This window comes from Delphinapterus leucas, chromosome 1 (genome assembly GCF_059928025.1).
Source record: "Delphinapterus leucas isolate spDelLeu-1000000601 "Yukka" chromosome 1, BTC_Dleu_Yukka2, whole genome shotgun sequence".
Classification (NCBI taxonomy): domain Eukaryota; kingdom Metazoa; phylum Chordata; class Mammalia; order Artiodactyla; family Monodontidae; genus Delphinapterus; species Delphinapterus leucas.
The window spans coordinates 78,829,699-78,851,007 of record NC_143129.1 but is presented as its reverse complement, the minus strand read 5'-3'; the positions used below and the strand labels follow the sequence as shown (position 1 = coordinate 78,851,007).

At 51.2% G+C, this 21,309-nt stretch overlaps 2 protein-coding genes across 8 annotated transcripts in view; one reads left to right on the top strand and one right to left on the bottom strand.

The window, feature by feature from the left end:
• TDRD10 (tudor domain containing 10) overlaps nt 1–8,976 on the top strand; it is a 56,006-nt gene extending 47,030 nt beyond the window's left edge. For 3 of the 5 annotated variants that reach the window (XM_089914542.1, XM_089914553.1, XM_089914548.1), the window contains 7 exons: nt 2,499–2,541; nt 3,204–3,294; nt 4,119–4,266; nt 4,516–4,661; nt 4,891–5,045; nt 8,257–8,327; nt 8,528–8,976. In XM_089914542.1, the coding sequence (XP_089770668.1) occupies nt 2,499–2,541; nt 3,204–3,294; nt 4,119–4,266; nt 4,516–4,661; nt 4,891–5,045; nt 8,257–8,327; nt 8,528–8,560 (687 nt within the window). In that variant the 3' untranslated portion in view covers nt 8,561–8,976. Of the gene's footprint in view, nt 1–2,498; nt 2,542–3,203; nt 3,295–4,118; nt 4,267–4,515; nt 4,662–4,890; nt 5,046–8,256; nt 8,328–8,527 lie in introns of those variants that run through there. The other 2 variants (XM_089914543.1, XM_089914545.1) reach the window with 2 other exon arrangements.
• Nucleotides 8,977–10,739: 1,763 nt separating this feature from the next.
• UBE2Q1 (ubiquitin conjugating enzyme E2 Q1) lies at nt 10,740–19,390 on the bottom strand. Of its 3 annotated transcripts, none has more exons than XR_016393771.1 (13): nt 18,956–19,390; nt 16,585–16,689; nt 16,146–16,250; nt 15,470–15,520; nt 13,740–13,880; nt 13,431–13,515; nt 13,105–13,165; nt 12,823–12,913; nt 12,654–12,712; nt 12,524–12,572; nt 12,142–12,237; nt 11,386–11,767; nt 10,740–11,229 (listed from the first exon to the last, which is right to left on the bottom strand). XR_016393771.1 is itself a non-coding variant. In XM_022559479.3 (13 exons), exons 1-13 carry the CDS (start codon nt 19,280–19,282, stop codon nt 11,198–11,200), a joined length of 1,269 nt encoding a protein of 422 aa, XP_022415187.1. In that variant the 5' UTR covers nt 19,283–19,389; the 3' UTR covers nt 10,740–11,197. The 3 variants fall into 3 exon arrangements, 1 of the variants encoding a protein (XP_022415187.1); XR_016393772.1 differs by having other exon boundaries at nt 11,424–11,767; XM_022559479.3 differs by having other exon boundaries at nt 11,701–11,767; nt 18,956–19,389.
• Nucleotides 19,391–21,309: the final 1,919 nt, after the last annotated feature.

Here is a 21,309-nt window from a genome sequence, read left to right as displayed (position 1 = left end):
GAATTTGCCCCAGTTCATTTCTCCTCTCTCCCTCCTTCCTTCTCTTTTTCTTCTCTCTGTCACATATATTTACTAAGAACTTAATATGTATCAGACACTGTTCTGGGCTCCGGGGTTACCTCAGCAATGAAGGTAATTGTCAAAAGACAGATGTGATTCACATTCTCATAATGTTTAAATTCCAGTGGAAAGACACATAATAGTGAACCAATAAATAAGTGAATACATAAGAAAATGCCCCCCCCCAAAAAAAAAGAGAGAGAGAGAAAAAAAGAAAATGTCAAATAGTGTTACCAACCAGGGTTCTTGGCATCCTTAATCAGTAGAAATTGATAATGGGCCAGACAAGAAGTTCACGCAAGGCGTTATTGGGGCCCCTCCTGCAGCAGTGGGGGGTAGTGAAAACAAGCAACAGGTTCCCTTGCCGGTTCCCCAAGGCAGGGAGAGCTGGTTCGTATATGGGGTGAGGGGAGGGGTGTGTCCAGCGCTCAGGCCAGAGGGGCGCTTAGGAGGTCTGCCCACCCCTTAGGTGGCGGTGTGTGCAGGGGGCTTGCGCAGTACCCTGCTTTTGCTCCCGGCTCTTCAGAAATGGCAGTTGGGTTTTGGATTTTCCGTCTTTTTTGTATCTTTGCCCCAACTGCACATGCACGCAGGTATTTTTAGTCCCTCATAGTTTCCTTGTATTTCATTGCTTGAGGAGACGCGTGTCCAGGTACAAGCACAGCAGCAAAGGGTCCCAGGGCCCAGCCTGTCTCAACAGTAAGTACCAGACAGAGAACTGAAATAAGGTGGTGTGATAGAGAGGAGAGGGGTCACTTAGATGGTTCTTAGGGAGTCCTCTTTGTGAGGAAGTGACCTCTCAGCTGAGCTCTGGATGACAAGTCAGCCTACCATGGGTAAGACCAGGGAAAGAACATTCCAGACAGAGGGGCCACCTACAAATGCCTCAGAGTGTCACATGGGGGGAAAGGGGGTAAGTGGGCAGAGAAGAGGTCAGTGGGAAGGAGGGTAGATCATGGTGGCCTTGGTGAGCCCACCTGGAGACTTGGAGTTTTATTTGTAAGCACAATGGGAAGGTGTTGGAAGGTTTTACTCAGGTGAGTGATGTGATCTGATTTTGGTTTGTAAGAGGTTGTGTTGTCTTCTGGGTGAGGACTGGATTGCAGGAGCCTGTGTGGCAGTGTCTTTGGACATGGTTGTTACGGTCCTGGTAAGAGATGGTGATGGCTAGTGGTGATGGAGATGGGTGGTGGAGATGGAGAGAGAGGAGTATGTGGGTTTGGGTGTGTTTTGGAGGAAGAGACGGCTTAACTTGCTGATGAATTTGATGCAGAGCTAGAAAGAGAGACGAATTTGGCCTGAGCCGCTGGGTAGATAATGATGCAGCTTACTAAAATTGAGAAAGCCGAGGTGAAGCAGCTTGCAGAGGGTCCGTTTTAGACATGCTGAATTTGTGTACCTCTTGGTTGGCCTGTCAAGGAGGCGTCTCTATGAGGCCTGACTGGAAGGAGACAGGACTCTAGACACCCCTTTCAGTGAAGGGAGCAGAGAAACGTGGTCGCCAGAGGGGCTGGGGGGCGAGGCAGGGTCTTTGCAAACATGGATAATGGAGCATATTTGTTTCCTGGTGGGAGCTGTCCACCGGGAGAGAGATGGCAGTAGAGGAGAAGGGGCGTGGCTGCAGGGGTGTTGCCCTCCAGAAGGTGAGACAGTGCCAGCCCCAGAGCCAGACCCTTCTGAGAAGGTAACAGAGGGATGGCAGGGAGGGCGGGGCTGGGGGGCGGTGGTTTGGGTGGTGAGAGGATGAGGGGCCTCCCATCCAGTTGCTTCCAGTTTTCTCCTGATGAAGAGGCAGGTTCATAGGGTGGGCGGAGGGTGGGAGTATGGAGGGTTTGAAGAGAGGAGGGGGTGAGGTGTTGTCTCACTAGGGGCTTACCATGGGATTGTGGCATGTCCATTTGAGAACAGTGGCCGCATGTGTTCTCAGGTAGCGGTCAGCGGGGAGTGGGGTAAGCAGCGAAGCGGCAGGCGTGCAGATCCATGGGTGTAACCAGGGCGGGGAATTTTCCAGGTGTGGACGGTGGAGCAAGGGAAGCCAGCGTGAGTTGAGGGCTGCAGGATTGTAGTCTTTCTGTCTCCACCCAGTCCTGCTGCCAGAGTAACCATTTCCACCTCTTTCCCCCCTAAGAAGTGCCCGCAGGGGCCTCCCGGGCTAAGCAGTGCTGGGCTTCTGCGCCTGTAGGTACCAACGAGCACCCCCGGCAGCACCTCCCTCCCTCCTCCCTTCCTGTTCCGTGAACCTCTTGTCTTTGGTTGACTCAGGACCCCCCCCGAGAGAAAGGAGAAAGTGGAGCAAGCCCCAAAAGTCAGCTGAAGCCTGTGTCTGCACAGGGGCTGTTGCTGCGCTGTCTCCAGATCTGCTTGGAGAGACGCAACATGTAAACCAGTGAAACGAATACTGCTATGCCTGAGTGGTACCTTTTCTTTTTCTCCCTAAGGGTTTGGAGAAGACCTCTGGTCAAGGATTTGCTAGAACCACTGGTGAGATCCTGAGCTGCCATCTGTTCCCAGGACATGTCTTTGCAGCTCCTGATTCACTTCTCCTAGCCTCCCTTCCAGCTTTGTCCCACGCTGACCCCTCAGTGTAGGAAATATCCCTTTCTATTCCTCTAGGATGCATTCTTTTAATTAATTAACTTATTAATTTTTATTTTTTGGGGGGCTGCATTGGGTCTTCATAGCTGCACGAGGGCTTTCTCTAGTTGCAGTGCACAGGCTTCTCATTGCGGTGGCTTCTCTTGCTGCGGAGCATGGGCTCTAGGCACATGGGCTTCAATAGTTGTGGCTCGCAGGCTTTAGAGCGCAGGCTCAGTAGTTGTGGCGCACTGGCTTAGTTGCTGCGCGGCATGTGGGATCTTCCCGGACCAGGGCTTGAACCCGTGTCCCCTGCATTGGCAGGCGGGTTCTTAACCACTGCGCCACCAGGGAAGCCTCCTTAGGATGCTTTCTTGATTAAAGAATGTCATCCAGCAAACCCTGCCCATCCAGATGAGGATGTGGAGGCCGAGACCCAGAAGGATGTAGCTTCACTTCCCATCTCATCCTGCCCCTGAGGGTGGGGCCAGGGCCTTCTGGGAGGCAGGTGGGGTACGGTCCTCTGAGACAGCCCTGGTGCCTCCAGAACACAACCTTCTGCTTTCCAGCTTGTACACAGCTCGTTCCTAAAGCTTCTGTTGACCCCTGTAAGACAGAGAAACCGAGGACAAGCATCTTTGCAGTTCCCATGGAAATGAGGTGAGCGGAGGTGTAGAGAGGCCGCTGGCAAAGGACAACTGTAAACGTCTGCTCAGTCCCTAGAGGGTGGCGGCAAGGATGGTACTGGGGAGGGGGATAAAGTTTTCAGGAACTCCTGCGTCAGACCCAGGCTCTAAGGCTGTGACCCACAGTGACTTACACAGTCTGTCTCCATTTCTGTACAGTGATGGCCTGTAACTCTCCCCTACCCTGGATGCCATGAGATCGGCATGTCCACCACATCTTCTGCTTTAACAGCAGACACCATTCTTAGTGTCAGTGATGCCAGACTATTCTGTTTGACTTGAAATGCTATAGGATGTATGTTTTTTGTTTCGTTTTTCTAAATGGCAGGTCTGCCTTTCTAACCTTGTGTGACTTAGGCGATAGAGTTAGTGGAGTGGTGGGATGAGGTGTGGCATATGCTTAAACACAGGGAGGAGTGGTTTGGGCGTTGCAGACGTGTCCTGCATTGTGGACGGTCCAAACTTGCATCACTTGAGGTTCATGAATCACTCAGGCAGGCCCAAGGTCAGCCCAGTGAGGGCTTTTGCCCATCTCTCTCTGTGGAGTTCCCTGGTGTGTTTTTATTTCCCTCAGCCTCTCCCCTTCCCCAAACTCTCCAACCCCTGTGTCCCCTGGCGTGGTGCTTCCTTTGCTCTGCGTTATGATTACTTGGGCACTTGTCTTGTTGCCACCCTGGGCGGGGGGGTGCACAGTCCTCTTGTCAGGGTGACTCTCCTGCCCAGCATCCTCCAGGACAGGTGTTGGTTGAATCACTCCTGTGTTCACTCCCTTCCCTTTGTTCCCTGTTCTTCTTGCAGAGGGTCCTTCTTGGCGCTGCTCTTGAGAGAATGCTTCCGAGACCTGGGCTGGCTGGCCACCATCCACAGCGTCGGTGGGGACGTGGGGCTGTTGGTGACCAGTATTGTCCCTCAGACCCCCTTCTTCTGGGCCATGCATGTCACGGAGGTACAGGCTTGTTGGTGGTCCTCTTGGGCTTCGGTGACACCTCATGGGGCCCTGCTGGGGTCAGCGTGCTGATGGGGGCCCATCAGCAGTGGACATCCAGAGTGGCCGCACTCTGATCCCTGGTCCCACGTCATACCTTCAGTTCCCTTGGGGTGGATCAGCGGTGCTGATGTAACAGGTGACACCCGCAGAGACAGACGTGCAATGTGGGGCAGGCAGCGAGGCCCATGGCGTTTGTACCGTCCACAGACGCTGCACCAGAACATGCAGGCGCTGTTCAGAGCCCTGGCCGAGGCAGAGGAGCAGCAGCCCTACCTGCACGACTCGGCTGTGCGGCGCGGGACCCGCTGTCTGGCCGAGTACCAGCTGGGTGATTACGGATGGGCCTGGAACAGGTGTGTACCAGGCAGGGCTGGAGGTTTGCTTCTCCATTCTCTGGACTCTTGTTTCTTTGCTGCTGCTTCCTCTCTCAAGATACCTCTCCTCTGATCACCTCTCCATCCAAGGTGGGGAACAGCGTAGGAAACTCCCATCCCTCTTAGCCCAGACCTTCAAGCCCTCTCCGTGAGGACTGCTGTGCGTGCCACCAGGTGAGATGAGCCTCCTCTCCCTCCCTCTGGCCAGGTGCTGGGTGCTGGACCGAGTGGACTCCTGGGCTGTTGTCACGTTCATCGATTTCGGCCAGTCGGCCACCATCCCAGTGCAATCCCTGCGCAGCCTGGATAGTGACGATTTCTGGACCATCCCCCCCCTGGCTCAGCCATTCATGCTGGAGAAAGGTAAGGTGCCCTCCACCCTCCTGAGCACTCGGAGACAGGAGATGCTGTGCGCGCCTCTGGGACCTCGGCGGGAATGGCGTCCGGGGCAGCCGAGGCCCTCAGGATGCCTGCCCTTCAGCCTCTATTCTTTTGATCTCACCCCGGTTTTCGGCATCTGCCCCTTGCAAAGCTGCTTCTTGAGAACTGTTTTTCACACCTGGTCTCTCTGAGCAACGAGATCTGGAAAGGAACCTCAGGTGCTGCCCGAAGGCTGAGTTCTCTGGGTGGAGTGAGGGGAGGGCAAGCCTCCCCGTCTCGCTTCTGCCAGAGTGGCTCAGCTTCCATCTGTTTCACGTACATTGAGTTTTGCTTAAGATTTCTTTAGAGAAGCATTCTGTGTAGAAGAAAACTGGAACTTGGAGACCAACGATAGGGGTTAGAGCATTTGGACTCAGCATCTCCCCCAATGTGCTGTTTGTTACTTTATTTTTTTCTTTTCTTTTTTAAATTGAAGTATAGTTGATTTACAATATTGTGTTAGTTTCAGGTCTACAGCAAAATGATTCAGTTATACATATATATATATTTTTCAGATTCTTTTCCATTAGAGGTTATTACAAGATGCTGACTATAGTTCCCTGTGCTATACAGTAAATCTTTATTGTTTATCTATTTTACGTATAATGGTGTGTATCTATTAATCCCATACTCCTAATTTATCCCTCCCCTCCCCACTTCCCCGTTGGTAACCGTAAGTTTGTTTTCTATGTCTGTGAGTCTGTTTCTGTTTTGTAAATAAGTTCATTTGTATTATTTTTAAGATTCCACATATAAGTGATATATTTGTCTTTCTCTGTCTGACTTACTTCACTTAGTATGATAATCTCTAGGTCCATCCATGTTGCTGCAAATGGCACTATTTCATTCTTTTTTATGGCTTCTTTATCCATTCATCTGTTGATGGACATTTAGGTTGCTTCCATGTCTTGGCTTTTGTAAATAGTGGTGCTATGAACATTGGGGTGCATGTATCTTTTTGAATCGGAGTTTTTGTCTTTTCCGGATATATGCCCAGGAGTGGGATTGTAGGATCATATGGTAACTCTATTTTTAGTTTTCTAAGGAACCTCCATACTGTTTTCCATAGTGGCTGTACCAATTTACATTCCCACCAACAGTGTAGGAGGGTTTCCTTTTCTCCACACCCTCTCCAGCATTTATTATTTGTAAACTTGGTGAAGATGGCCATTCTGACTGGTGTGAGGTGATAACTCATTGTGGTTTTGATTTGCATTTCTCTAATAATTGTCGATGTTGAGCATCTTTCATGTGCCTGTTGGCCATCTGTATGTCTTTTTTTTTTTTAATTTATTATTTTGGCTGCGTTGGGTCTTTGTTGCTGCGCATGGGCTTTGTCTAGTTGTGGCGAGCAGGGGCTACTCTTCGTTGTGGTGTGCGGGCTTCTCATTGCGGTGGCTTCTCTTGTTGCAGAGCACGGGCTCTAGGCACACTGGCTTCAGTAGTTGTGGTGCACCGGCTCAGTAGTTGTGGCTCACGGGTTCTAGTGCACAAGCTCAGTAGTTGTGGCACACGGGCTTAGTTGCTCCGCGGCATGTGGGATCTTCCCAGACCAGGGATTGAACTCGTGTGCCCTGCGCTGGCAGGCAGATTCTTAACCACTGCGCCACCAGGGAAGTCCTGTATGTCTTCTTTGGAGAAATGTCTATTTAGGTCTTCTGCCCATTTTTGATTGGGTTGTTGTTTTTTTGATATTGAGCTGTATGAGCTGTTTGTATATTTTGGAAATTAACCCCTTGTTGGTCGCATCATTTGTAAATATTTTCTGCCAATCCATCGGTTGTCTTTTCGTTTTGTGTATGGTTTCCTTTGCTGTGCAGAAGCTTTTAAAGTTTCATTAAGTTCCATTTGTTTATTTTTGCTTTTATTTTTCTTGCCTTGGGAGACCGATCTAAGAAAATATTACTATGATTTATGACAGAATGTTTTGCCCGTGTTCTCTTCTAGGAGTTTTATGGTGTCATGCCTTATGTTCAAGTCTTTAAACCATTTTGAGTTTATTTTTGTATATAGTGTGAGGTGTTTGTTACTCTAGATCCAGGGACCTGTGGAGCCTCAGTTTCTACACCCTTGAAACGAAGAGGCCCCTTCTCGAGACTGGGGTTTAGGTGAGATGTGAAAGAGTGAAAGAATGCTTTGGGGGCTGAGGAGGAGAAGTGGATGTGAAGAAATACACATACCACACAAAATAAGATGGAAAAGCACCTCCCCAAAGTGCAGGGCCAAGCCTCCCTGCTAGGCTGATGGGCACCACCCAGAGGTCACCTTGGGTCATTACATGAAGAGGGCCCCTGCCTCTCGGCCTGGGGAGTAATGCCAGCAGACAGGACCTGGGAGCTTCTGGTGGGCTGAACCTGACTGCTTGGCTGTTGGAGGGTGGCCTAGAGTAAGGAGCCCCTGCCCCAAAGAGCAGCTCCCAGCCTGTCAGAGGGGCCAGAGTGTGCAGCCCAGATACGTGGGTTCTCAGCTCTTGTGTGGACTTTGAGATGACCCCGAGGCCAGGTGGGCAGGTGTACAATTTTTCTCCCTTTATGCATGAGGAAAGTAAGCCTCAGGAAAATGAAAGGGACTTCTTCACGTTTCATAGCAAGAAAATGGCATAGCTGGGGGTGGAACTGAGGTCTGACCCTTGATATGAGCCAGTTTCATGCATACAAACAGTCCCAGTTTGGCGGGGTGGCGGGAGCTGAGTAAGGGCAGATGTCCTGGAGAAAGGTGAGTGTCTGACCAGCGCCCTGCCCTGCCTTGTCCCAGCAGGTAGGAATGTGCCCTCGTCATGGTAAAAAGGCTCTCGGCCTTTTAACCTCCATCTCTCCAGCCAAAACTCTCAGAGCAGAGTTGAATGAACAGTTTTCTGTCTCCAGAATTTCCATTAGGGAATGTAAAATCCCAGATCCCTGTAATTATTTTAACAACAATAATGCCTCCTTTTACTTGCTCTTACTTTGCCCTCCCCTTCTCCTCCCTCTGCAGTGCTTATTATCTCACGATATCCTGGCAGCTGGGAATGAGTACTAACTAGCAGAGACTTGTCTGCAAGACCTGGTCTGCAGCCAGAACACTTCCCTGCAGCCCCGGCTTCTCACTTCCCTCCCTTGCTCCTTCTGCCTGACCAAGTGCCACCAAGGTTTTGTTGTTGTGTTTTGTTTTACAGATATTTGGAGTTCATATCAGGTTATCCATCGCATCCTCAAAGGGAAAATCACTGGTGCTTTGAACTTGGAGGTAACTGCTGGGTAGCTACTGTTCCCCTCCCCTCCCCTACCTCCCAGGGTCTCAGCTGCAGGCCCTGGCCTCGGCCTGGATGCTGCGGGTTTACCTGTCATTCCCTTAGAGGAAACAAACTGAAGTTGTCCAGGGGTTGTTGGGTGGACCAACTGGGGGCAGTCCTGCCTTCCCAATCAGATTTTCTCTTTCTCTTCCAGTTGCACATCCTGAAGTTTGAAGAGTTTAAATAACATGGCTACAATCGGCACGTTTCTTCTCTTGTCTAGATTCAGCCTGCTCTACCCTTTCACTCTTGAGGCCTTGGGGGTGAAAAAGGCCACAGCGGTGCCCAGGATTGATTGGATTCCCCTTTGCCTTTCCCCCAGCTCACTCCTCAATTTGTCATGTGCCTTCCGTCGCCCAGCTCAGTGTGAACATTTGAACCAAACATGGGAAGCTTCCATGAGGTTGAAAGTCTGATGTAGCCATTGTATTCTTTCCTGTGTCTCTTCTTTGTACCCTCAGAGCATGATATAAGTTGCCCTGACAGATTCTGGAGAATGGAGGGGCCCACTCTTTAATTTTCCTGGCATTCTGTCGTAGAATCAGGTAGGGAGCACTTAAACATTGATGCATCGCCTTGGTGAATAAATGTTGGCATGCTTCACGTTTGGGGTGACTGATTCCTCTGTGTAGCCACCCCTCCCCAGTGCTGCCCCCTAAAACCGAAGCAGCGAGACTGGGAAGCTGTCGTGTGCCGGCCGTGCGGACACTGCCTGGGATATAGATGCACACTTGCATAGGGTATAAGTTTTGTGTCCTTTCTCTTTGCCTTCTTAGTGGACAGAACATTGGTTCAGGGTGAGGCGGCCTTGATTTTATTTATTTATTTTTCTAATGCTGTGTAACTTCATTAGCAGCCTAATGTAAGGTTATGAAAGGGACTGTTAGGTTTGACAAGAAAAGTGGAAGACTTTCTTTAGAGTTGGTGTTTATATAGCTATAGCGCACAGGAGCTGGTGCTTCCCTTTACATCAGGTGAATGTGGATCCCATTATTTCCTTAAATAATTTGATTAGAGCCAAGCTATTTAAATAATTTTATTTGTTTCATCCTTTGGTAGATGAGAAAAATACATTACAAAATACATTATACTGAGGACAGATCACAGTACACATTGCTAAAAACACAATCTACTTTCCAGCCAGGGCTGGTGATAAGTTCAGAAGAAAGCCTCGGAGGCCTTGAAAACCAGATCTCAGCTTCATGAAATGAGTTTCCCCCTTGGGTCCCCTCTTTATCTCCACCTCAGCATAAATTAGCACCCTGTATCAGGTGGGTGTGGTGGGGTAGGAGCAGCATTGAGTGGGACTGGTGGACTCTCCGTCCACCTGAAGCAGCAAAACATTAAAATCCCTTAAAAGGGGGAGAAACGACCAATGTTAAAATTGCTGTGTCAAACAAAGCATTACAGAACTCTGGCATCTTACAGGTTCCCAGATGGCTGTCCTAAGTCTGGGCTTTCTGAGATGAGTGTCTTCACTTAGCCATCCCTGGCCTCTGGCGTTTGTCACCATCCAGTCTGTAGGCAGAGTAGGTCCAAAGAGGCTGCCTCTGCCTCAAGGCAAGCTCACTGACCAGGAGAGGCAGGCAGCGCATACCACATGCAAACAGTACGCCTGTACTTTTAAATAGCAGGAACAGACATGGCACCTACGGTTCAGCTCAGCAGACTCCCCTCCCCAGCAGTTCTCAGAGCCTGAGGTAAGGACACAGGTATACAGACCAACCCCCTTAAAGCTAACTCTTTCCAGTAGGACCCACCTTATGAGTGCCTTAAAAGAATCCAGTCTCCAAGCCACATGGCTCCTCTTTGATAAGACCAGATGAAGCAAGAGACCGGAGGGGGGAACAAGGGAGCTACCATCACCCTTCAGTGCCACTTGCTGGGAGGGAGGGGAACCAGTGAACACGGGAGTGTTAGCTACATAGCAAGTTGCTGAGACCAGAAAGGTCACATACATGCTTGAGACTCTGCCCCCATCCCTACTCAGTTCATTTTAAAGTAGTTCTGTGAAGCAGCCTCTTAGGCCTCCTTGTTATTTTTTTCTTAGAAACTTGAAAACATCTGTGACTAGAAAAGTAGTCCTAAGAATTAAGGTCATCATTTCAGCCTACTACTTTGTGGTTCAGCAGGCCAGGCTCTGCATTCCCAGGGGTACAAGTGCTGGTCACTCCAGAGGCCTTCAGGGGCGAGCCAGGTGCGTGCTTCAGCTCCACCTTTCTCTTGCTTTAGCAGCGAAGCACAGCCCCTCATAGCTACCAAAGCCATGGAGGACTTGGTGCCCCTCCCCCACTGCTCAAGTCGTTCAGGAGTGGGGGTGGGGTGGAACGTGGGGATAAAAATAAAGATGAGTCAAGACCAGCATCTTCAAATTAACAAACTGTAATTGTTTTCCCAAAGATACATTTTTTTTTCATACACATCCATCATACACTGTAACCAAAAAAAGCAGTGTACATGAAATAAGAGAAAATAAATTAAAAATCCATAGCATAGGTAAGGAGGCTCTAGTCTGGAGCACAGCTGAGTTTCCAGCAATATAAGGAGGCTCGAAAGTTTCTTTTATAAGAATGCCTGCTAGCAAGGGTTCCAGCCAGGTGGTTGGTTGGTCTGTAAGTCAGTCTTGAGTACTTGAAACAGTTCTGTGTTTTTTTTTTTCCTTAGCGTTTAGAATAGCCATCATTGTCCTGCAATAGGCAGAGCTATCACGTCCAGGAAAAATGAGGGGGGGAACCACAGAGGCAGCGTGAGATCCAAATACAGCATTCAAAGGTAATTGGTCCAGTGGTGCCTGGGGAAGGAAGAAGGGGATGGCACTCCCGGGTTAGCCATCTTCCTTCGGGGGTGTGTACCAGCCTGCAAAGAAACCAAAGAAAACAGTGAGGTGGAGGCTGATGTCCACCCTCCCGGCCCCAGTCACTGAAGACATCTCCAGGGTCAAAGGTGGAAAGAGTCTAGAAAGGGCTCCCCAGTGCAGGGAGAAGGTGTACGGGAAGGTAAGAAACTGCCTACCTGGAGATTATAAGGAAAGGGAGAATGATGCACCCAACCTGAGATGACAGCAGAGTGAGATGAGCTTTCTCACAGGGTGGTGGGGAAGAGGGGCAGCACTGAGTCTACCGGCGCTATGGACCGCTGGTGCTTTACTGGCGAAGAGGTGGCGGACGTTAGCCTCCACCCCACTGACTTCTTTGGAGAACAGGGGCAGGTGCTGTGTTAATGGGTGGTAAACGCTCGGAAACCAAAAGGGGTTCTTGCTGTTTGGCTGGAAGTGGAAACCTCAGGCTTGGCAAAAGTCCGAATCTCGAGTTGTGGCGCCAGCCTCACCGTTTTTTTCGTGGATCTGCACCAAGGACTTGTAGGACTGCTGTGCTCTTGTCAGGCTGTATTGAGACTGGGGAGAGGAAGCCACTAAATCAGGCCACCAAGCAAGGCCAGCTGTGGCCCTGTTGCCACCCAGGAGTCCCAGCTCCCAGCGCCATGCTCTGCTGACACACTAAATACCTTCCACCTGGGACGTCCCCTCAGGGCACAATCCCCTAGCTTTCCCTTTCCAGACCTGCACCCTCCCCAAAGTCCTAGGCTGCCCCTCAGACCAAGGCCCTGCTCCTGTTCCCACTGCGGGCATCCTAGGACCACTCATCCGATGCTGCCAGCCCACAGACTTTATCCTCTCAGTCCCTAAAAGAAGGCCGCCTTGGCCTCCTAGTGGCCTAAAGCGTGTATGTCTCCAGCCAGTCCCACCAGGCCCAGGTCCAGGCTCCTTACTTTGTTGGCTCCAAACTGCACTCGTGCTTTTCCCTTCACCAGTGTGGCACTGATCTGCATGATCACTGACTCTATTGAGTAGGCACTGCTCCAGCCCTAAGTAACAACAGGGACAAAGCAAACAAGTCAGGAGAGTTTCCAGAGAAACCTTATGCTTGTTCTCCAGAGAGTAGCTGCACCTACAGAAGGGCCCCTGCCCTTCACTCCCACAATGGCCATCACCTGTTTGCCCAGGTCAGTGGGTACAGGCCCTGCGAGGCAGAATGAAAGGGCCACGTTGTGCCCATCGCCCAACCCGGGGGTGGGGGTGGGGGGGAGGGTGGTTAAAGCTCAGCCTAGCCCTGCCCAGGCCAGCCAGGCCAAGAATGAGAGACAGGCTCACCTGCTTGGTAAGAAGTTCCATGCAGATGGCACCTCCGCCCAGAACATACCTGTAGAAGAAAGGTTAGTCAGCTGTGACTGGCAAAAGCTCCCTACCCTTCCTCACCCTCTGCCCTTACTGAGCTACTCACCCTCCGGACAGGACTGGAGACACAACCCTGACAAACGGCGGGTCAAAGGGAAAGTTATCCTAAGAGAGACAGAGGCAACGATCAGGGAGGGGAGGCCAGTGCCCTCTGCAACACTGTAAGATGGAGAAGGAAGCCTAGGCCAGGGACGGACTTGAAAGGAAGACCTTACTTTAAAAGAAAAGTTTAGTAGGATGAAGTCAGCTCCTTCTTTCTCTTTGAGGATCTGGAGATCGTTGTGCAAAGCGCTGTCCTGGTCAACTCTAGGAAGCAACGAGTTCAGGCTCAGCTCCAGGTCCAGCTCAGGAGCTTCGAGGCTCCCACCAACCCTGGGCGAGCAGCAGAGGGCCAAGCCACTGCCCACACCCGCTCCCTGGGACGGCCCCGGAGACTCCCACCACAGTGGCTCCACTCACTACTCAACTTCTTTTCTAATCCCACAGTCCCCACTCACTTGAGGAGTTTGACATTCCAATCATACAGACTGTCATTCACGAGTTCGACTGCATAGTTTCCTGGAAGGAGGGAAGAAGATGGGTGTCATTAGATGATGGTCCAAGTGGCAAGTGGTCCCTGATGCAGATCCCTCTCCCACGCTGAGAGAAAAAAAGGTCAAAGCCTCCAGGTTCACCCCAGACAGGCATGCATCCAATCTAAGCCACTGGAGTGGGGGTGTTCCGTCCTTGGCCTGAAAACTTCATAAGCATCCGTGCATCTGCTGCCACCATCATGTCCTTCTTTATGAGCTCATGTTCAGACCCCTCTCTGAGGCAAACTCACCGCCTTTGAAACTCTGTGATCGGTATATATCCCTGAGCTCCTTCATCAGCCGGTCAGTAGCCTGCACCGAGCCAGACACCGCACCCTACAAGGGAGGGATGGAGGACAGAACATCTCACGGCCATGTGCTTAGAAACACCGTACTAGACCTCAGGAGCAGTCTGGCAGCCAGGATTTAGGCAAGGATGAGGCACACCCATAACCCACCCAAAAGTGGATTCTGTTCCCCAGACTGATACTCAATGCCTACCACCTCCCAGCCAGCACCAGCCGACCCCTTGGCCCAGCTTCTCCCTAGAGGGCACGTACATTTAAGTAATCTTGCCTCTGGTTCTTTTTAATTTTCTCTAGTATGGCCAAGTTTTCTTTTCCGATGCCGTCATCTTCAGATTTCTTACCCTCAGCTGGCTCTTCTTCTTTCATTTCATAGTGATCTAGGTCTTCTGTGTCCTGGGGGAGGTGTGGGGTGGGAGTGGGATAGAGGAGGAAAGAAACCAACACACGTTGTGGAGAGGGGCCATCGCCTTCCCAGTCCCACTTGACCTAGAGCTGCAGGTCAAGGAACAGTAGTCTATCTGGCAGGCTAATGAGTAAAATACCCTTTCCACTGCTGGAAGACTCCCAGTCCCATTCCCTCCACAATCTAAAGGCTGTGGCAAATCTCTCCTCCTATTCAATTCTCAAGCTGCAGAGCTGCGGAAGGGCCTAGGGAAAGCGAGCAGGCTCAGCTCTCTTGTTCCCCAGACCTACCCTGCTCCAACCATCCCTAAAGCTCTCCCTTGGCAGCAGAAACTCTTCCTTAATTCCTAGAATGACTTTGGCCTGACGCTGTGACTCAAAGCTCATGTTTCATCAGGTGACTTTTGTACCCAGGAGTTCCCAGGACTCCAGGTCTAAAGGAGAAAGCTGGATCAGAAATCTCCTGCCTTCCCAAGTGCTGGGCCTGATGAGGTATGCAGAGGTACCCAGTGCCAAGATGGAAATAAGGAAGGAGGTCCAGAAAGGCAGATGGTAGAGGTCAAGAACAGAATTAGTCCCTATTTGCCCTGCTCTAAGTGAGGAAGTAGTTCATTGTACATGGGGGAGGAGCCTATAGCCAGGATTCAGCCCCTCTCAGTCAGACTTGGGAGGGTTGTCTGCTGTCTGAGAGGAGAATGTTTCAGGTATCCCCAGCCCTTTGTGAGGCTTAAGACCCTGACAGAGTTACAGAAGTTGCAGAACCTGGAATGTTAATTCAGTGCAGAGAAACAAAGTGATCAGTGACCCCACTCTAGCAAGATATGTTAATACTAACCTCCTAATTACTACATTAATTGTTGATATCTACTGAATGTTTAATTATATGTCAGGTACCATAGTAGATGCTATACACACTAGCTCATTTAATTCTTATAACCACCATGCCATTATTCTATCATTACCCCGATTTTACAGATGAGGAAGCTGAGATCTAGGTGAGGTTGTTATTATGCCCAAAGTCATACACCTCTTAATAGAGCTAAGATGTGAATCAAATTCTGACTCTGAAGTTCAAGTTCTTAACCATTATGTTATATTCTGCAAAATTATGTTTTTAGAAAATATATCAGATAAATTATTTAGCATTTATCATGTACTGAATGGAGCATTTTACATGCAATCCCTTATTTAATCTTAAAGACAACCCTATGTAGTAGCTGTTATAATCACATTTTATAAATAAGGAAAACTGCAGCTTAGTGAGAGTAGGTACAATTCCCCAATTAAGACAGTCAGGAGATACAGGATGCCAGCTCAGGTCTGACTACAAAGCCACCTGCGATTAACTTCTTGACTATTCAGTGTAAACAGATTTGCACTTAACTGTCTTCAGTGGTTGGATATGGGTGCCCTGTCTCTTCCTCTACTATACTGCTGTTCCTCCAGGTCAGTAAATCTGTCTTTATTTCCTTTGGTATTTTTCTCTCCCCAGGTCTAGACTGGAGCTCTGTACACAGCGGGGACTCAATGCTGCTGACAGAAAGAGCTTCCTACCAGTGCCGCCTTGGGTGGAAGCCTACCTCAGGCATCTCTTCATCTTCATCTTCCGAAGATACATCTTCCTGTGTACACTGCAGTGGGGAGGGAAGAGAGGGAGATCAGACCCCGGTGGTTTCCTAGAATGCAGCCTCTGACCTACTCCCCTGAGCCTCTGGGTCTGGAAGCTGTGCGCCTGGCCATAATGCTACCAGCCTCTCCATCAGCCAGAACTGAGTGGAAGCAACAGCCTAGGGAATGACTTCACTACCGGCCCATTATTCCTCTACCACCATATGCCAAAGAATAAAAGAGAAGCACAATAGCTGTTTCTGTCACCTAACTCACAAATCCCAGTTTTACCTCAAGAACCCCTCCTTTACTAAATCATCTCTAGACTGATACTGCATTCTTGGATCTTAACAAGGGACCTTGGTCCCCAATGGCTACCTACTGCTAATGATAAAAATCCCCCCCATCCCCCCATGAGGGATGATCCTACCCAGAAGAGTGAGTTTTGATCAGAGAGGTGAAGCTACTAGTGCCCCATTTAGCTAGATTCCCATCTGGAGAAGAGGCCAAGAGTCACGATATGTGTACGTGTTTGGAGTAGGGCTGGAGAGAAACTACTGCAGGTTCATCTGAAGTAACATGCATTTTTTGAGTGCTATCTGTGGGGCAACTCTGCATAACAGGGTCCAAAGCCCCTCCGTTGCTCACCTGCTCTGCTGGCAAGGGCTGATCCAGCATCTCCACATCTGGATGCTGAGGGAGGTTATAGAGTTTACACAGGTCGGAGATGATCCTCTTCAGATGCTGCAATAGCTGGGGGTAGGGGACCACAGTGACATCAAACACTCCTTCCCCACCCCAATCTGGACAGGTACATGGGTGAGCTCTTGTCTCAGCCCCCAAACTGGTACCTAGTCCTCTAAAACTGAGACCATACGGCCAGGGGGAGGAGCTTAGGGGACAAACCCTGGGACTGGTGCAAGGCTCTCCCTCTGGCTTTAGGAAGCAACTCCCCTAAGACGTCTGCCTCAAATGTACAGGCTACTGCACCACCCACTTTCCAGAGACATCTTTCACAGGATGTTTTCATGGCATAGGTGTCACAGAAGGAAAATGCACTCCCACCTCAACACCCTGGCCCCCTCACCAAAGTATTCCCTTTCTTTATGTCCACCAGCCTCTCCAAGACAGCAGCCAAGTTAGGGTCATCGGACTCCACTGACCAGATGGGGGGCACAGCAGGGTATGACTCCTAAGGGGAAAAGAGCAGGGAGAGCAGTCAAGATGGGAGACTGGGGAAAGCTAGATTTTGCCTGCCTTCCACGCACCAAGACTTCTAGTCCCTTTGCTCTCCACCGTCCCCCCCCCCCGCCCGTCTCCCCCCAAACACACACAAACAAGCCCAGCGCAGCAGGTCATTATCTAACCAAGCAGCTTCCCAACAAATCCCAGACCAGGAGAAAAAGTCCCTAGGAGGAGCCTTTCCAAGAAGCCGGGTCCCTTTCTTTATTTTCTCAAGAGTAAACATCAGAGAAAGCAGCAGAGCCAAACCCTGCTAACAGTGAGGGAGACTTCCTATCTCCTGTGCTGTCTCTACAAGTTCCAGACCTGAAGTTCTCCCACACCCAACAGAGGCCCCTGACCCTCCTTAACCAGTTGAGGAAGGGATCACCTCATCACAACCACACTGACAGAAAAAAAGCAAAGACCACGGATTACTTTCATTTTAGCTGGGGAAGGAGGGATTAGAAACTAGATGTCTCCAGAACCTAAACGTAAAAGGGTAGCAGGAAGCATCTTCCCACCTCACTCCCAACAGAATCCCTCAAAGGCCACTTCTCCCCACCTCTCCCTTGGGAAACTGCCACCCTCTCAGTCCAGGCTTAGGCTGTAGGGCTCCACATGGCAGGCTGGGAGAAAGAAACCTACGCTACTAACATTCCCAGCATTCCTGAGCCACCGGTGCCAAATGCAGCCTGACCAGACTCCCCCTCTGCCCAAACCAAGGGGGCCAGTTCAGGCCAAGTCTTCTTCATAGGGGCCACAGAGAGTCTGACTGAAAATCTTCTAACTAACCTCCTTCCAGGGACAAAGACAGTAGATGGCCTCTGGCAACTGGGAAGGCAGCTAGAAGGGGGGCAAACCTACCCTTAAGGAATTGGAAGCATAATTCAGGTACCAAATCGACCCCTGAAGTTTCCACATATGCCGAGGAAACCTTATCCTCTTCTACCAGGGGTCTTAACTCTGCCATGGCTCTAATCCTCAATGCTGGAGGAAAACAAATTATCAAAGATGCTCAAGTCTTCAGCTCACGGAACCACACCGAGTCCTTCAATCTCAACTTTTTAGTACGAAAAAAAATGGGAGAGGAAAATGGAACACACGAGTTTTGGGGGCAGGGGGGACCATCCAACCCAAGCTGAGGCTTGCCTCATCAAACCTTGACCTGGTTTGATGGAAGAAAGGGATAGAAAACAAGAACAATGTAAATTGAATTCAGGCCCCAAAGTGCCACACAATTCACAAGTCTGTCTTTCCCCAGACTACTCCCATTTGCAGTGTGCCTGCCTGGATTAAGTACTGTCTCCTGGCTTGCTATCCAGTGCTCCCAGCAGGGCGAGAACACTGTCACACCAGGTGGTATCAATCACTGTAAGTGCTATACCATGCGGTATCAGGCATTCCCAGATTATCAGAGGCCAACCCTCTCCACAGGATGTCTGAGGGCAGCCTAGGCAGGAGAGGTAAGGTGTCTCCTAGTCCTGCATGCCTAGGATGGAATGATGTTCACTGAGAGAAAAGGAACTGTTACCCCCCAGAATAAATGGGATAGCCCTTGCACATCACCATCATTAGCAGGAAAGGCAACAACCCAGGGCAACTGGAGATATCCATAGAGAACAGGAGGAGAGTGGCAGCTACCAGCTGGGGCAAAAGGAGGAGAGTTAGAGGTTACACCAGAATAAAAGGGAATCCAAAGGAGAGGAAGAAGAGGAGTCACTAAACTGCACACCATCACTTGGTAAAATTCAGAGAGCAAAGAGGAGTGGAATGAGAGATGCCTGGGCAGGGATCTCACAGGTGGCAACGTCCTAAATCAAAGGTACTACTGAGAATGGGGCATCACTGAAACCTGCAGAGTTCCAAGCCAGGTCCTTCCAGCTAAGGTCAATGCAGAGACCTGGAATCTGAAGATGATAGTGGTGGGGAGAGGAGCATTCCCAGGGATCAAGGTTAAGTCGTGAAGTAGCCAAAATGAGCCAAAATCATGAACCTTGGGATGTGGGTGGGTTAGTGAAAAGGGGTAGTCGAGGCGCCATATGTCGGGGTGTCCCTGACCATGAAGAGTAGAGATTCTAGGTGCACAGCAGAAACAAATGTAACCTGGAGAAAAGGAGCCGAGCCCCGAGAGGGGATTCGACCTCCCAGGTCTTTCGAGAGCAAAAAGCTGTGTGGGGTGATCCTGAGTCCCAGACAAGAGCCCCCCTGAGACGCGCACGCGGGGGTATCCTCACCGTAATGTTGCAGTGGATGCGGACGGGATCCCCAGGCACCGACCCCCGTGGGGGGAGATGCGGTCCGGGCGCGGCCCCCGCCCCGGCCCCTCCGGCCCCAGCCAGCAGGAACTCGCAGCTCAGCTCGTCCAGGCAGGCGCTGGCAATGCGGAAGCGCTCGTGGCCGCGGTGGAAGATGGACTCGAGCAGCTTCAGCTCCCGCCTCAGGCAAGGCCCCGGCCCCGGGCCCCCTCCCGGGCCGCCCCCGGCCCCCGGCGCCGCCCCCTGGCCCCCCAGCTGCTGCCCCGGCCCCGGCTGCTGCTGCCCCTGCGGCTGCGGCTGCTGCATCCTCCGCTCCGCTCCGCTCCGGGGCCGGCGGGCCGGGAGCCTCCGGCCTCCGCTCCGGGCTCCGCCGCCGCCGCCGCCGCCGCCGCGGTCCGCACTTCCTGATCCCCCCTTCGCCAAGATGGCGCCGCCGCCACCTCCGGGACAGGGCCCCCCCCCTCCGCTCTCCGGCCCCCCCCAGCCGCCGGAAGCCGCGCGCCCCTCCTCCTCCTCCTCGGCGGCCCCGCCTCCGTCCCCCCTCACGTGACCTCGCTGCTCTGACCTCCCTCACGTGACACCTCTCTCCTTCCCGCCCCCTTGTTCTCCCCTGCCACCCTCCACATGTGACCGGGGGCTTCGGGCTCGCAGCTCTCAGCGCCTCAGTGCGTGTTTACGTACGGCGTACGTGCGTGCGAGCCACGGCTCTCGCCGCCTCTCCCCTCTCACGTGACCCGGCGCCGCGTGCTCCCAGGGGCTACCCGCGCGGGACCCTGTTTCCTGCTTTGGGCCCCTCTTCCCTCGCCCTGAGCCGCTGTGAAGGTGCCGGGCGCTAGGTGGGCAGAAAAGAAAGTGGGAGAGCTGCGGACGACGCTGTACCGTATTTATCCTCACACAGGCTCACACGCCTGTCTTCGGCGCAGGGTCCCTGATGCTTTGCCCCCTTGGGGACACACTGAAATGAGGGGCGTGTGATTGGGGAAGGAACCAGGGACCCAGTTACAGGAGGCTTGGGTTATCGGACGTTCCGTGACCGTGGATTAACCACCTTCCCTCAGTTTCCTCATCTGTACGATGACTTTGATGAGGATAATAATGCTTGCCTTGCCTGCTCCCAAGGATTGGATGCGAGGAGATCACGAAGGGATCGGTGGTCAATTAATGTACGACGGGTAGACGATAGCTCACTCTTCGCGCTTATCAGATTCCTTGGGTCTGGACGAGGCGGGTGGGGAGGGACGACGCGGGCTTCCTCTGCCGGGTCGTGAAAGGAGAGCAGCACTAGTCTAAACCATTAACCAGGCAGTAAGATGAAAGGAGACCACAATCCCAGTCCCAAGTCTCACCGGCTAACACCTTGTCGCAGTGGTCCTGGCATTGCCGGGAGTGGGCGGCAGTGCCTCCGGGGCCTCGCTAGGTGGCACTATCACAAAGGACAAAGCTGGCTGAGGTTCCTCTGCCAAGGGCTGGTGTTAGCCCGTGGTAGGGCCTGATGGATTCTACCGAGCCAACTCGGCGCTTGAGAAGCTGGCCGGATTGCCACCTTCTCCTTTCACTTGGACTGAAATGAGTTAGCCTTTGTCGGAAGCTGACTGTGCACCTCGGTTCTTTGTGCTGGGCTATTCATTTATATTGTCAGTGGCAGTTGATAAAGGCCTTTGACTAAGCTGGGCTCTGGGTATTCAAAGATGATTGAGATGTGTTCCTGGTCCTCCTGGGGCTATTTATCTCCTTTGGGGAGGCTGAACAGTTAGCTACATGTCACCTCTGTGTCTCAATGTGCAAGTTGGGGGCATAAAAGGCTGTGGTAAGAATTCCCGTTAATTGAACTATATTCAGTATCTTGTAATAACCTATAATAGAAAATAATCTGAAAAAGATATATATATTGATATATATCTGAATCACTTTGCTGTATACCCAAAACTAACACAGTATTGTAAATCAATTAACATCAATTTAAAAAGAATTCCCGTTTACTGAGCACTTCCTGAGTCAGGGTATCCTGCAAATATTTCTAACCCACCCCCCCACCCCACCCCCCAGCCAGCAACATTGCAAGGGAAGCATTTTTATCCCTGTTTTACAAGAGGGGAAAAGGAGTGACTGCCCAAGGATTTACAGCTAGTAAGGAGAGTTCCTGGGCATGTCTCCAAAGTCCATGCCTTACGCATCTCTGCCTTCCTCTGATGCTTTCTCAAGAAGTTTTCACATGTCCACTGACTCTAGCCCTTACCCAAGAAAACCACATATGCAGCCATTTGGAAGATCCTGAATTCCATATTTTATAAAGAGTTTTAATTACAAGAAAACAACATGATGAGACAGTCTCA